This window comes from Hippoglossus stenolepis, chromosome 11, assembly GCF_022539355.2.
Source record: "Hippoglossus stenolepis isolate QCI-W04-F060 chromosome 11, HSTE1.2, whole genome shotgun sequence".
NCBI classification, from domain to species: Eukaryota; Metazoa; Chordata; class Actinopteri; order Pleuronectiformes; family Pleuronectidae; genus Hippoglossus; species Hippoglossus stenolepis.
Genome location: NC_061493.1, coordinates 20,516,384 through 20,532,705, shown reverse-complemented (window position 1 = coordinate 20,532,705; position 16,322 = coordinate 20,516,384). Strand labels below are relative to the sequence as shown.

Below are 16,322 nucleotides of genomic sequence, written 5' to 3'. Positions count from 1 at the left end.
CATTAGGTTCTATGACGAATACATAAAATATACGACTCATGAGATAACAAGCTCACTTTGAACAGACACTGAACTAGTGATAATCAACTGGAGTTTCAGTTCTTAATACAAATCTTCCCGGTACTGTAACTACGTAGTTTTGTCTGATTAACTCATTAATAATATCAAATAGACTTCTGGTCATGTTGTATTTTCTGGCTCCCTGATGTTCCAGCTGTGGAGGAGCTCACCAGTCGGAGCAGCTGGAGCAGAAATCGACTGCGTTGTCAGACGGACAGTCCTGACAGTGCCACCGCACTCCCTGGATTGGTTCCATGCCACAGACGTCGCACTGCACAAAACAACACACACACAAACCATCTTCAGGACACAATGTCGGAACTGCATAGAAATATTTAATACAGCATTTCATGAAATGTGAAATAACAACATATGTGAACCTGGAATAGTGAATACAATTACCCTTTATTTCCCTCAGGTATTTATATTTTCAGTAGTCAGGAGATTTGGAATAAGCCAAAGTAAAATGTAGTGTATATGTGAAAGCCTGGTTTGAATGTCATCACCACGATGTAAAGAAATGTGCTGATCTTCACCTTGAAGCCGAGGTGTCGCACCCCGACCTTCTCCTCCTGGAACTCCTGGAGCTTCTGTTTTTTCAGTCGCTTCAGCTCCAAAAGCTCTTTGTACTCTGGCAAATTTCTCAACTCCACAGGAACACTCTCCTCATCCTGGGAGAGCAGGAAATGAGACACGCACACAAACATGCACACACACATGCACACACACACACACGCACAGAAAGAAAGAAAGAGACATGACTGATAAGAATCAAGGCAGAGACAAAACATCTCTACATGACTCCAGCGATCCCGTCTGATAACGATATTCTGCAGAAGTTCAACATCCCGTACACAAATTCGCTGATGTTATTGATTTGTCTAATTTTAGTTGAACAAAAACAACATATCCATGAACATCAGCACAGATTTTCTTCTGTTTGAGCTGCGATGTTGTTTTGTCTCTGTGGTGAGCAGATTGTCTTTCTGCTGAAAGTACACAAGTAAAAAAAAAAGTCCTTCACAAAGACCGATCTTTAGTCTATACGATCCTCCAGCTCCGCACAGAGACAGAAAAACACTTTGGAAAAGAGAAAAGAGGCATTTTGTTTTCAACAATACCATCACTAGGACGTCTAGACAAGAAACGGCTTCGTGAAAGTCCTGCTAAGCTGCTGACGCACTTGCCCTGAGGAAACTTCAGGTGCGACCTGCAAACACGGCCCAAGTAAAGGACAACCCGGTGAAGTGAGAAATAATCGCGGCCCATGCTGGCAACATCTTTGTGACTTGATTTCATACCGGCGGTGTCAAAGGTTTTGTGAATGCCCCGGTGGAGCCAGCAGCCTGTGGTCTCAGCAGGACACGGCAACCTGGTTTCCCTTAAAGGTTACCTCCATCAAAAGGGGAGAAAGAAAGTGTCAGCGCCTGGATAATGGCGAAGCGTCAGGAGTTGGGCAGTTCAAATGGAACAAGGAGCCAGGCCCCCCTGCTGGGATTCTGCTTTTTCTAACGGCACACACTGACCTGATAGGTGTGAGAAAAAACAGACGAGAAATATCAGGGGCCAAATGCTCCACTGCATCCAAAGGTGATAAAGTGGAGTTATGATGAAGGCCGTTATAGGAAAGCACATGTAACAAACGAGGCATGGCGTGCAGCTTTAACCAGCCATGTTCCTACAGGCCACTACGCACCAGTGTGGTCGATGAGCAGCGAAACAAAAAAGTCGAGGGGAATCAGATAAATTACAAAGAAATCTCCCACAGCAAGATATAAAGACACAAAAGCTTTGAGGCTTCCAGTAACTGAGGACTAACCGAGTCATCAGCAGAGGGGTCCTGCACGCTTCCGTAATACGCCGAGCGCTCGTCGTCTTCGTCCATGAAGACCGGAGGCTCGTAGGAGGTGAGGAAGGTGGACGGCCGGTACAGGTGCTTGTTAAGGTGGTGCTGTCTCTTACTGGACGCCTGCAGAACAAACCGGTAACGTTACAGAAGCAGGCAGGTCATTTTAAATGGTGTTTGTATGTCCTATAATAGGGCAGGAGAATATGGGTGACATCAATATCATAAATAAAGATTTATAAACAGTGTATCAGGATGATGCAAATACGTGAAAATACATATAAAATAATCATCCGACTAAGAGTTATCGACACATGACACCTTACACACATAAAAACAACTCTTTGTTTTATTGGAATTAGTCACTCGATACGGACGAGGGGTTTAGTGAATGAGCTGAAGTTACCTTTTTAGTGTACATGCACAGGTTGGGTGTTCTTCCAGGCACGGGGATACCAGCTTTTGTCAGTTTGATGAAGTACTTTTGAACCCTACTGGCCACCTGGAATGTTTCAACAGGAAAATTGCTGCGTTAATCATCTCCAATGGAGGAACAGCTGCTCTGAGTAATTGAGGTCGCACACGCACACGCACACACACACCACGCACGCACGCACGCACGCACGCAACGCACACGCGGGGGCAGTCATCATACAGGATGGCCTTTGCCTTTAAGCACTGACACACTTTACACTCATGCAACTGAACAGGATGTTGCCATTGTAAAGATTTCTCAGTGTCATGACAGGATCATAAAAACAGGCCGGCAGCGCACAATGATCCCAGTCAGGTTTTTCCAGGTGTAGTTCACCTTGAGGTTAGTTGCCTCTCTGAAGTACATTCTTTCCAAATTATGAAAGAGTAGATAATGAGGTTTTATAATCTATAGAAAAGCAACTAAACAAAATATTTTGCATTGAGTGGGTACAAAGTACGGATCAGACTGTGTTCACCTGTTTTGCTGTTCGGTTGCCCAGCTCGTCAGCGATCTTCTGCCACCTCCTGGACTCCACCTCCTCGGGAGGAAACTTGACGAGAAGCTGCTCCAGTTTTTTCTAGAAAAAATACACGAAACACCAGGTGTCAACTGTTAAAGAACAAATGTAATGAAAATGCAAAAACAGCCCATGAATCAGCGGGTGGAACAAATTAATATACATGTGGGCTGCTTATAAATAAAAAGGTGTAAATTTAGCTGTTATTTTACAAAAAGGAGATAGTTCTACAGATTATAGGCCTTAAATATTAAAATAGATAATTAAAATATGAATATACTAGTGACATCAAGTAATCACCACATGTTTGTTTTATAGTTTGTTCTGTTTTGTACGGATCAAATCTGTGCTTTTTGGTGAATATGTAGAAACACTAAACGATTCCCCTGATAAACGACGTCTATCAGATCAGAGATGGTGAAACATCGTACGCGCTCGGTACCAACCTGCTCCTCCACAGTCCACAGCTGGTTAAATGTGTCAGACTTGTTCGGCTGACAAATCCTCCCCCTGATCATCTGTCAAGAAAACATGAGTGACAGGAGAGTTGAAAGACTGACTTTAAACTAAAATAATAGGCAAACACACCATTTGAAGAGATCTGTGCACAAGCACTGCCTGTCACGCTGAGCCCGTCAGTGAGACAGAGATAGTTGAGCTGTCAGCTGTGACTTGAGACATGTCACTGGCAGGATGCAAAAAAAGAAAAGCAGCTCTTTTGACTGACAAACAAATCTGGTTCGGATTCAGACGGGGAAGTTCACGAGAATGCAAATGTGCTTGTACAATATAAAGTGAGAGAGAAAAGCTGCTTTCAGACATGAACATGGACTGACTTTTCTCCAGAGGAGGTGCATGTGTGAACACAAATGTCCGAGAGAACCCCCCCCCCCCCGCTGTGTTGTGCATGTGTGAAAGGAAAACTGCAGGAAACTCTGTAGCCAATTCTCCAGATTTCACTTGCAGGTCATGTCTGAAAACGTCTAAAGAGAAACAATCAACGAGTTGTTTGTTAAGTACTAACACTTAACATTGTCTGATCCCGATGGGAAGTGAAACCTTAGAGCCCATTCAATGTGAAAAGAGACACAACGAAGAGGCCAAGAATAAGACAATGATCAAGGGGTGTGGGAGAGGCGGACCACTAATGTTACCATAGACACCATCTCCACACTAATCACATACTGGGAGCCCCCGTGATGGCAGCAGCAGCACCAGTGGGTCTTACTAAGCAGGCAGAGCTGTACCTGCGCTTGCCTTCCGTTCTCTAGGGCGTCACTAGTGGGCAGGGACGAGTACATGGTGGAGGACTCGCCCTCTTTCTTGGGCTCTACTGGACTTTTTGGTCGAAGAGGCAAACCTGAAGGACAGAAACGAGCAGAATTAAGCTGTAGGAAAACAAAAAGAGTTTTGTGCTTATAGTATTGTACACCCTGCAACAGTAAGACAAAGATATCTCTCTTGAATGAAGTGATTTCTAAATGTATATGTGCCTTTGTCAAAGATCAGCTTGAGCCGCCGGGTTTTGCGCTTCTTGTCGCAGAACTCCCTCTCAAAGTCGCCGAGTCCTGAGGTGTACTGTTCCCACGCGATGTCGGGGAGCTGGACGACCCGCTGAGGACACGGCAAGCCCAAGTTCACCTGAGGATCAGAAGAACCAGGAGAAACGACCCGTTAACAAAAGGATCTCATAACTTCCAGAACTCTCACTGCAACAATGTGACAACAGAAAAGAAACCGAGAGAAACTGTGGGACAAACCTTTATCATTTCTATTTTTCTTCTGTATGCGCAAGTTTTGATTTCTCTGCAACTTTGAACTTGACTCCAGTCATTGCTCAAATATGTCAGCACATATTAATTAATCAAGCAGATCGTGCATCTCGGTTCAAGATGGTCGGTCACGTTTCAACACTTCCTAAGCAGGTTCTTGATGTAACGTCTGCAGCAGGTGTTCCGACAGGTTTACTGGCCTCATTCATCCGACTGCACCAGTTCATTAACTGATTTGCCCTGATATCCCATTGAGTAAGCAGTTTCCAAGATTCAGGGTAGAAAACGTGTGTGAACAAACCAGTCGATGTGTACGTGCAGGACAAAAGCAGAACAGTGGAGGAGGGAAAGCAGTCTGCAACCTGAATTTAACAAGCTGCCAGATATTTAATCCAGCAACGTTCCAATAAAAAAAAGGGTATTCCTGAGGCCAAGAACAAGAACTAGAGTGCTGCCCCAGATTAGTTGGATATACAACCCCCTAATCTATCCATATCAGAATTTGTATTCCCTAAAATCAGTATCAGCACGAGTCCTAAACCTCAGTCAGGCTCTGATGCATGTGTTTAATGTATATTTGCACGTTTTCCTGCCACTAACTCAGGTTTTTTATTGTAAACATTACCTGTTTCTGCAGCTGCTCCACAAAGCTGATGGGATCGCCGAGTGCTTCTCTCTGGTGACGCGCCAACGTCTCCAGGTCCAGGATGGCCTGCGTGCGCTGGGCCTCGAGAACCCCGATGGTCTGCAGCAGCCTCTGGTAACTGACATGAAGGGAAGTGAGTTTAGACAAGGAGAGGAAGGAGTGGACTTGCTTACATTATTTAACATGACACTTGGAATGTTGCAGCGTATAAAACTTTCAGTCTGAGACGATGCATAATTCAACCACAGTGCTGAGAACATAAAGACAGGGAGAGTGTTTCTATCCTTCCGTTCTACTTTGCCAAAAATGTGTTGGAGATACAAAACTTGGGAAGACTATAAAATATATATCTTCTCAAACTAACACCTCTACAGTTATTTCTATTATACAGTCCACTATTGACGACAGCTGTAAATAATACGTTTACATGGTGAGATACAACCACAACACTGGTCTGTAACGATGCACGTCACTCAGATTTCACATCATGACCAACACTTGGGGTTTTGCCGTCGCTCGAGGAGCCTGCAGCGCTGCAGAAGAAGTCCGACCTTTCCACTCGCCCATTCTGGGGCAACGGGACGACTGTGAACTGAGCTGTCAGTGACTAAGTGTGGCACTGACTCAGAGGCAGAGCTGGAGGAATTGACAGCAATGTCACTACGTCCCACACGGCTTTAACCTAATGCAGGTGCTCAGTGGAGCAGAAAGGATCAATCTCTTTTAACAGGACATGAATGAAAAATCAATGCACGGGTGACAATTTATTCAACGGCAGCCGGTGGTTTGAAAACCCAACAGGTAAAAACACGCCGACGAGTCAACTGTGTCTCACCTCAGATCCCTTCATTAGTTTCACACACCATGTTTCTACAGAATGTGAGGAGCAGCTGACTTTGTCCTATGCTACAGTAGAAGCTGTAAATCTGGCTCCTTCGCAGTGACATTAAAAACACGACCTCACCTCCCCTGTACTGCAGAGGGATTCAGATTAAAATGTAAAATCTGTGCGAGAGAAAGCAGCAAACAGGACGAATCTGTGCATGAGTCGGTTTTAAGGGAAACGAGGAGGGCTCGGCTCAGCGTCTCAACACCCTGCACCCCCTACGCGTGTCCAGGGACAAGTCTGGTGTTTCATTGCCACCTACTGGGCCTGAAGTCCACTGACAAACACTGGTGTTAAATGAAAGGCCGGGTGGGACAATGTTTTTGCCAAGTCAATGTGTGATAACTAAGAATTACATAATGTTTAATTCAAATATTCTACCTGATATACGTAAAGGATGCTTTGTCAAATGTGACAATTATAAAAGGTAAAAATACAAGACCTTCTGTACACAGACCATCAATCATGTCAGTCAATTCACCATATTCAGCAACCCCGAAAATGCCGACTCATGCTTCCCTAAAAAATTACTCCTTGCTGTATTGATCCGAGCCTTCGGAAATTTCCCTTACTCAGCACAATAAACCCCGTGGCATTTCTCAGAAACTGGATAGAATTACATTGCAATACGAGCGCAGTGGAATCTAATTCTGAAGTCACTTTCCAAACATGAAACATTCACCAACACTGGTGTCAAAGACAAAAGGAGCTGAGCAGATGACGTCTCCCGGCCCCTAAAGCGCGCCGTCCGTCTACCGGCTAATAAAGAGGCATCATGAATCATCTGACCTGCCACAGTGCGGTAAGCACAGCTCGCCTGAGTGCAGCATGAGACCTGTCGGCGAACATAAACATCCCATCGTAGACCACATTTAACAGAAAAACTAGAAAAAACAGCCGAGCACCGAGAAGCCCCTTTTTTCTCCTGTAACAACTCTCTGAGAAAAGCGAAGAGAAGCAATCAGAGCCGTGATTTTAAACATCAAATCTCCTCAGGGTTTGGAAATCTGACAATTGGCAGCAAATTCACACAATTACAGCACCAGACTGAAGGTGGAAATTAAATGCGAGAAAACATGTAAAAACCTAAACAATGAGACAGGAGCTAAACTTAGACGCCCGACAATGTTCCCATAATGCCTGAGAAGACACTCCGAAAATAACTGGGATAATTAAACACTTCTTTACACTTGTGTTCACAGGTAAAAGGACCAAAAAAATGTGTTTTTAGGTCTTAAGTCCTTTTCCTTCATCAGAAAACTGAACCAAATCAATCAAAAGAGAATTTATGATAAATTAATCAGGTCTTAAAATGTTGTATTCTGTGGCTACAGCATCATCAATGTGAGAATTTGATGGTATTCTTTGGCATATGAGAGGAATCAGATTGTATTTAAGATTTCGACACTAACAAGATAACCATGAATACGGGACAAACTTTTTTCTGACATTTAAACAAACGAAACAATAAACGCCTGATTGAAAGGAAAATTATTTCAGCTGCATCTCTCGTTGCATAATTAACACAGAGAGAAAAGAAGAGAAAGATTGTTCTGCTAATCAAAAGACTCGGGAAGATGTTACGTCTTCAAACCAGGCATCATCTCAGAGGTTCATCATGAATATAATCCCTCAAATATTAAGCAGGTGAGTAACAGGCATAAACACACAGCTACATTTTAAAGTGCTCAAAAGCAGAAATGGAAAAACTGTTGTACTCTAATGTTTATGACACAAAAAGACAAACTAATGTGTTTAACATTGACCCAAGACGACACAGAATAAAGAGCATTTCTGCTTCATTCAAAACCAGAAACCAGAAATAACGCAATGATCACAGAACACAGTGAACAACATGTGTGAGAGCTGCAGCGACAAAAGCTGAGGAGAAAGCAAAATCCCCGGGGAGCTCCCACATACTCTTTATTGTGTTTAAGAGCCAGGTGGTCAGACTCAAAATAATACACGTCTGGCTCCTCCTCTTCCTCCTCCTCCTCCGCAGCCTGGCTCTGTGTGAGATCCCTGCTGCTCTCGGCCTCTTTACGATCCATAGAACCACCGGCCTCGCCACCTGCCCTGTCCGCGGGATCCACCGACATTGGCTCCTCCTTAAAGGGGCCAACAGAGTCTGAGGGGGCAGGTTCCTCCACCATAGGGCAGACCTCCTCCAGCCCCACCTCCACCTCCCCCTCTTCCCTCAAGGGACCATTGTCTCTAGGAGGAGAGCAGGCCTTGGAGGAGGTTGCTTTGCCACCAGTAGCAGCTCTCCTGGGTGAAGTCCGTAGGGTGTATCTGTGTTCATAGAGCTCCGTGAAAGAGGGGGGCATGCTGGATATTGAGGGGTTGCACCCTGGCTCTGTGGGGGAGGGGGTTGTTGCTAGTGGGGGTGTTGTTTCTCCTGAGTTACCGTTGTTGATTGGACTATTGTTCGTGTTGGGTGTGGTGTAGGAGGTGGAGGCAGCAGCTTCCTGCACTGGTGTTGGTGGCCGGCCGTTAGTGTCGCTCTCCGTCACCTGCTCCTCGTGGGCCAGACACAAAGTCTCGCCCACCACGTCGACCTCCACCTCCTCCACCTCCTGCTTGGCCACTATCAACTCAGAGATTGGATCCTCTGGAACAGCCTCAAGTGGCGGCGCAGAGGAGGCTGGCGATTCCCCTGAGCCAGAGACCTCCATCTGCCCAGGGTCAGAGTTTCTACAAGGCACAGCAGGGTCAGGGGATGAGGGAGCCCCCACCTGGCTGCCGTTGAGCAGCGACGGGCAGCTGGTGACAGAGGTGGGACTTGAACTAGTCTCTTCAGTGAGCGTGCCAGGTTCCTCTGCCGTATTCTCTGCGAGTCCATTAGAAGCTTTATGAGTATTCAGGGGCTGGGAAACCCCGTCGCACTCCAGATGAACATCCTCTGTCTTCACAGCCATCAGCTCACCTTCCTCTTTACTGAGGACCGGTGAGGCCGGAGCGGTGTGAGCAGAGTTTTGGCTGGGAAAATCTTCACAACTGTTGTCCTTGTTAGGCTCCGGTACAGATACTGGACTTTCAGGTTTCAGAGGCTCAGATTGCTCCTCGGGTCCCTGAGACTCTCCAGAGCGGGAGCACCGCTTGGCCCTTTTGATTTGAGGAGAGGCCTCTCGCGCCCCTTTGCCTTTATCACAGTTCTCGGGCTTCTCAGGACTAATGTCTTTTTCTAAACAGGACACGCCCCGCTTCCTGGAGCTGGTCCACTGCTCCACCTCAGCTGGGGAAGCATTTGAGTCAGTTTCCTTTCCCTGCAACGAGGCCTGTTGCTGGCCATCGTGCCGAGTGTTCTGCTTGGTATCCTGCTTTGTATCGTGTTTAGCGTCCTGCTTTGACTCCTGCTTAACATCTTGCTTTGACTCCTGCTTGCTCTCCTGTTTGGTGTCCTGCTTCGAATCCTGCTTGGCGTCCTGTTTCGACTCCTGTCTAGTTTCCTGCTTCGACTCCTGTTTCGACTCCTGCTTGGCGTCCTGCCTCTTCTTGGGCGAGCGGGCCCTGGGTAGAGGAGACACCGAGGTCTCCTCTGGCTGGGCGATGCTGCGGTTCCTGAGGGTTCGACCACAAAAGTTCTCATCCAATCCATTGAGCCCAACTGATGACCTTGTGACACGCGAGGAACGGGACGCGGCCATACTACGGCGGGGGCCTACTCTCTCCTCATCCTGGTGCTCTCTCCTCTGCAGCAGAACGTGGGCACCTGCAAAACACACACAAGCAGACACATGCACTTCATTAAGATATTATAATAAGGTGTTAAAGGTTAAGTTGAAGCACTACTTTTGCAGTGGTTATTGGTTTGATGGGTTTCAAAAGGCAGACGAGCTCAAAGTGAAAGCCTTGAGGTTTTTCAAACAAAGGCATTCATCAAAACACCTGTTAAATACTGCCTGGGTCATTTCTCAGCTCACACCAAAGAGGTATTGATTTCTCCTCTCATTGTAGCTAAGCAACACCTTCTGTCCACTGACAGAACTAGATGTCTTATCTCAAGTCTGTGCAAAGAAAAACGGGTGGGGGTGGTGGGGGGGGATCAACACGGGGAAACGTGAACGTCTGATCTCACATCTCGCGGAAATGACCAATGATTTTTGACACTTCACAAATGTCACTGGTTTGAGGCTAATCTGTGTGCGTGTGTTATGGTTACTCCGGAGAAAGGTGTGTACAGCGCTGGGAGAATTTTAAGGACAGAAAAGCCCTGAAGGAGACAAGCTGCTGAATTTCACAAAAGGTGAATCACAAAGAAAGAAGGAAACAAGTCATCATAGAGAATCATTTTTTGGTATTTTAAGTGAGGGTGTATTTACTTCCTCCCTGCAGGGATGAATGGTTATTCTGTCACACAAAGAATAAATAAGTTTTACCGGCTGACAGATTTTTTGACAGAGAAGCGACGATGTGATTCTTACGTTCAGTTCAGCGGAGATAAAACGCCGCACCTGTACATTTATCATCCCAGCGTAGTCTGGTTATCTCTCTGTAACAGGTGCGCCCGAGGACCAGCGCGCTGCCATCCTTCCACAATTTACTAGAACATTAAAAAATAAAAAATTCTATAACAAAAATCCTACACAAGGCTTAGAGGCTTTAAGTGTGGACAACCGTGGAGGCTTAGAACATGACGATCAACTTCCTGAAACAATCAAGTACAACAAATCCACCCGACAAACTCAGTGTGTTACATTAGTGAGAACATTACTTTGGAACGGAAATCCTGACTCACAGTGTGACCTGGACAATAAGCACCTTACAAATGCAACCAGACACCGGTGAATCTTGGCTCTTGCTCTATAATAAATAATCTGTCTTACTAATAATAGCCCAATGCCCGAATAATTGTTCACTATATCATAATCTTACTGGAATTCAGGCTGTAGTGGAGACAAATGTGACTAACATTGCTGCTTTTCAAGACCATGATGAATGAAATGCATCTACGACAGATGTTGAGTCACTGAATTACTTCCTCATAATTAAAGATAAGGTGAAGTCGCCTCGTAGAGAAAAACGCTCTAAACACCACATTATCTTACAAACTACAGACAGAGATACTAAGTGTCCACAGTCCTTCCCACAGACAAGCAGAGTGTACTGTGATCAATACAGACTGATGGTGTCTGTAGACGCATATCCACATTAATAACAGCGTGCTAAATATCTGTATCATTGAGACAGTACAACACACAGAGGGATAAACTACCCATGCCACAGAAACATTTATCTTAAATCTAAGCAGACACGAATTAGTAAATTATCTGTGTGCATGTAAACAAACATTTAAAGGATATTTTTTTTAATTACTGCAGGTGGATAAAGAGAAATCCTCTCCTGGTAAATATATATTATTCCCTTGTACCTGAGGACACAGCGAATCAACACACAGGAATCTTTCCACTGAACTGTCCTCTAGTCTAGATCACGGCTGCTACTAATAACTCAAACAACAGAGGACAATAAAAAGGTGACACAGTAAAGGTGATTCCAAAGTGACTTTCTGGGGGAGATGATCTCACTGGATGACGATGAGATACAGTTGCAGGCGTCTGAAGCAGAAGAGGGAAAACACTGCATCAATTAGCATTATGGACCCGGTGTTCATTTACATTAATTTCTAGTACATCAATCTTTGGAGTGACCTCTGTCGAAACGGACTTAAAAGCTCATTGTTGGCTTCTCTTTGACAATCTCCTCCGATCGACACGGTGCTGACGCAGCAACATCCAGGCCAAAGGCGACTCTGGCAACAAATACATTTTGATAATATTCCTTTCGGGAGATAACGTAATTGTCACCTGGAACAAGCACTACCACGTGCACGTATTACTCAACCCCCCCGTGACAGACTCAAGCTGAGAAAGTTAATGTGATTTGTCCGTGCATATAATAAGAGAGAGAAAGGAAAACAATGGGGTGAGCAGGGGACAGGTCGTTCACCCTCAGACTCGACATGACAAACATAATTACACTGGCTCTTGTGACCTGCTTCCAAAAACTGGAAAACGAATCCCTACTTGCTCACGGTTACAGCTCGGCAGTATGAGCTGGATGAAAGACGTGCTCCCATGTTGTCGTCCCAGTAACATGTGGTCGGAACAAAGTCTCATTCTGAAGGAACATTTTCTATGTTTTATGTCCATGAAACAATATAATGAATGTTGTGGTTACTTGTCAAATGTGACTCCCTCTGACTACATCCACATTAAACTGAAAATAAATTACACACCAGCCTTTCCTCTTCATTTCAGGCCTCCACCCAGACAAACTGTTTTTCTCCCCACAAAATACAATTTTCCAAAACAGCGTCCAGTCCACTATTATGAGGTAGGTGTGCAATAACTTTTTTTTTTAATATATGGGGCTGATTTTAAAACAAAAAACCTCTTGGCTGTGGAGCGTGTTTTTGAACTGGCCTCAGAATACAAAAGATTTAGGCACTTATGGTGTTTGGATTCTTTGTCCTCACGCAATAGCATCAAGGCGTCGATACAACACCTTCCAACTGCTAATCAGCGCCCTTACAGGCACCTTTATTCCAACTGTCATTATCTCTTCTGCCCCGTGATGATCGTTTTAATACCAGTGTGTGAACAAAGTAACATAAATGACCACGGAGAGATTAAACGACTGTTTGGCTCAAGAGGAAAAAGAGATTTAGCTTATTTTTCTTACACAGTGTAGATCCAGTATATGAACAGGCGGAAGGTGGTCGGGCAGCATTAGACCCTGAAGTCAACATTATACTGGTTCCTAATGTTCCTGAAAATTGTATTTGCTACTGTCAAAGTCCATACGTATATATGATTCTGACATTTACAGACTAAAATACTAATGTTTTAGGTTTAATAACTTTAAGAGTAGCTTTTTGGAACATGAATGTCTTAAATAATCCTATTAAGGAGGAATTATATTCCTTCAGGGAACTCACCTATCTGATTTGTTTGGGGGGGGGCCAGATAAATAATTAATTTTACTTTGAAACCGGTCTTTAAGAGGAGTGGAAATATTACATTATTCTGTTAGTTTAGTTAGTCATTAGTTAGTGAGATCAGGTATAAAGATGTGTGTATACATGTAAAACTTTTCTAAGTTTCTTGGAATAAAGAAGATAGTTGATCGTCATTTACCTTATTTCTGTTCTAGCAAGAACAGTTTAAAGATCTATAATTAATAAATGACGTCTAGCATCTGGAGGTTGTGGATGTCCTGGTGCTCGGCAACGATGCTGGACTGTGCTGCTGCTCTTGTCAAAAAAGAACTAAAAGTCAATCCCCAAATCATCCTGCAGCTTAACAACAACCACAGTTAGACAGACGGAGCCATGAAGATCTATCTTCAGCAACAAGAAGCACAAGGAGTCCTATGGCAGATGGCCTGGCCCCCACAGAGGCCTGATCAACATCATTGAGTCAGTCTGGGATTACACAAAGAGACAGAAGACACAGAGACAGAACTAAATCCACAGAACAACTGTGGAAACTTATCCAGGAGGCCTGGAACAACCCACCAGCCCAGTACCTTGAAAAACTGGGCGTTAACGCACTGAGAAGAAATGGTGCTACACATTAAATATTGTTCTTTGTGGTTGCTGCACTTTATATGACCTTAATTGATAAATAAAAACTATTCACGCCCCTTTTTTTTAAAAAAGGATCCTCAGTTTACTTTTGGTAAAACTTTACAATATACCATAACATCGCTTCCCCTAAGAATGAACACTATGAAATGTGAAAACAGACCCAAGGCCTGTGGGTCCCACCCTGGAAACATGATTTTATGCAACACCATGTTGTATTTTGACTTTTTGCTTCCTTCTTGTGAAAGACTGGATCTGTTCAACTCGTCAAGCGTCTGAAAGGAACAAAATGTGGTAATTCATGTCAACATTAAGGTCATAGCAACTAGACTTAGCTTTTGTTTTGCAGGGTTCAAAGCCCAAAAGGGATTGGAACCACAGCTTCAGACCATTTGATTTGTTATCGCTGGTTCTACAGTTGGTGGGTAAATGACTTTGGACAGTCCTGAGTTACAGATCTGAGGAGAAAGGTCTGGTTTTAGTGGGTGATCTTTACAGAAGAATGTTAAACTGTGGACGCTTCTATTGAATAAAACACAAGTCAGACTTAACTACTGAGGAACGTCTCAGCACACACGGTCCCAGTAAAACCCCCACAAGGGCTGATTTTTCTATTTTACATAAGTTGGGGTTAAAGCTGATCCCAGTTGTGTGGCCAGTGATCCTGGCAGAGCTGGAAACGAACCACCCCAGCCTCACATGCTAGTTTACTTTAACGTAACCATAAAAAGCCAGGATGTGTTATTAGTCAGTGCAGCTTCCTAAACACAACACATGTGTGACTAACTCTCAAATCAAACCACTTCCTGTTCTTCTGTAAACCACGTTTGGATGTGAAGTTGTGTTAAACACGTGCTGGTTGTATCGCAGTGATCACGACCGGACCAGGGCTGTGCAGATCAGTTGCCTTCACACACACAGACACACAAACACACACACAACCGCAAACACACAAAGCAGAGGTTCCACTGAGATTCCAAAGCTGTAAACTCCAGCTGCACATAAACAAACACAACATGTAGAAGGCTAGTGTTAGCAAAGCGGCTAAGCTAACTGAGTTTCAGAGGCAGATAAACAAACAGGGTCAGCGCTGTGTTACCGTCCCTCTGCTGCTGACCTGTAGTTCAACACTACCGCGGGGCCTACTGGCAATACAATAAAAAGAAATCCACGAGGTGTTATTGATACACACACCGACGAGAACCACCCGAACACCCCCCACCAGCAGCAGCAGCATCCCAGCTACCCAGCAGCCCAGCACCGATAAAAGTTGGCAGGCACGAGGGGACCGTTAAACCGCCGGGACCAGACAACGGTGCCGCCGGGGAAGCGAGCACCGGTCTGCGGCAGGTGGACTCCGAAGTTCCCCCCGTTAGAAACTCCGGTTCGGGGCAAAAAACAACACAGGTGGTTCACGGGAGCTAGCCAGCATGCTAACCGTTAGCACGAAGCAACTTCCCAAGGCAGCGAACGTTACTCGACCTAGCTTGATGTCGAGCGAGCTAACACCCGCAAACTCTTCTTACCTTTTTAGCTCCGCGGGATGAACCCACACACGCAAAAACCGTTCACGCGTCCCGCACGCCAAACTGCAGACCCCCTCGTCTAACCCGCACAAATCATCCCCGCACAGCCGCAGGACAAGTGCACGCACACAACACAACCGAGCCCGGTGCTTGTTTGGCACGACTAGTTAGCCGAGTTGGCTAACGTCACCAGCGGCTAATTTTTCCCCGTTAACCGCACCGTGCAGGGAGGGAGAATCGTGGCGATGTGAGCAGTAGCCTCCGCCGCTGCCGCCGCTGCCGCCAGCGTCGGGTACATGCTAACTTAGCTCCGCCGCGTCCACAGGCGTGAAGTCCATCAACACCGCGTTAAAGCTAAATGGAGTTAACCGCCCCCGGTGTCACGTTTCGCCGAGGTTTTCATTCCGCCTGCCCGAAGTAGCGCGGTTAGCAGCCGAGTAGTGGCATTAGCACTTGGTAACCCGTTAGCAGCTCCGGCTAGCCGCTGCAGGTTTAGCCGAGCTAGCCGATTGTTCCGCGCATAACTTTGCCGAGGTATTCGCGTGTCGCCCCGGACGCCGGTCGCGGACATTTTCGCCGGGATGTTACACCCGGGCTTTGCCCTTCGCTGCGCCGCGACCACAGGCTCGCGGGCGCACTTCTAAATCGCTTTTTTTTGTAGCCCCGAGAATTGCACATACCTCACTTCCGTACATCTGCTGCACGTTCGGTCGCAGCCATGTTTTCAGTCCAGGCAACTCGTCGGGGTGTGTGTGAGCCGATGGAGCCGCGCGCGTCCACACGCAACACAACACTGAACATTTCCACCTGTCAGAGGAGTCACGCTCCCCCCGGTCACCGCCGCCGACCGGAGCCCGGTCCTTTATAAACAACCGCACACATCATGATGGACTCGTCCTCTCCTCATTTACCTGCTTCTCACTGAAGTAGCACTAAATGCAAAAGGGAGGGAGGAGGAGGATGAGGGGAGGAGGAGGAGGGGGGGGGGGACACACAATTCATT

The 16,322-nt window shown here is 45.7% G+C and overlaps 1 protein-coding gene across 7 annotated transcripts in view; it reads right to left on the bottom strand.

Moving 5' to 3' along the window:
• The window catches only part of zzz3 (zinc finger, ZZ-type containing 3), a 28,023-nt gene extending 11,771 nt beyond the window's left edge, over positions 1-16,252 (bottom strand). For 3 of the 7 annotated variants that reach the window (XR_007034717.1, XR_007034718.1, XM_035169945.2), the window contains exons 1-11: positions 16,000-16,252; positions 8,126-9,917; positions 5,299-5,437; positions 4,395-4,542; positions 4,149-4,261; positions 3,348-3,419; positions 2,860-2,961; positions 2,313-2,408; positions 1,880-2,029; positions 597-731; positions 231-331 (exon numbers count right to left, since the gene is read on the bottom strand). Coding sequence is in view for 5 of the 7 variants with exons in the window: in XM_035169945.2 (XP_035025836.2) it covers positions 231-331; positions 597-731; positions 1,880-2,029; positions 2,313-2,408; positions 2,860-2,961; positions 3,348-3,419; positions 4,149-4,261; positions 4,395-4,542; positions 5,299-5,437; positions 8,126-9,852 (2,783 nt within the window). In the remaining 2 variants the exon portion in view is untranslated. Of the gene's footprint in view, positions 1-230; positions 332-596; positions 732-1,879; positions 2,030-2,312; positions 2,409-2,859; positions 2,962-3,347; positions 3,420-4,148; positions 4,262-4,394; positions 4,543-5,298; positions 5,438-8,125; positions 9,918-10,629; positions 13,323-13,344; positions 15,290-15,319; positions 15,949-15,999 lie in introns of those variants that run through there. The other 4 variants (XM_047342148.1, XM_047342149.1, XM_047342150.1 and 1 more) reach the window with 4 other exon arrangements.
• Between the last annotated feature and the right edge of the window lie 70 nt (positions 16,253-16,322).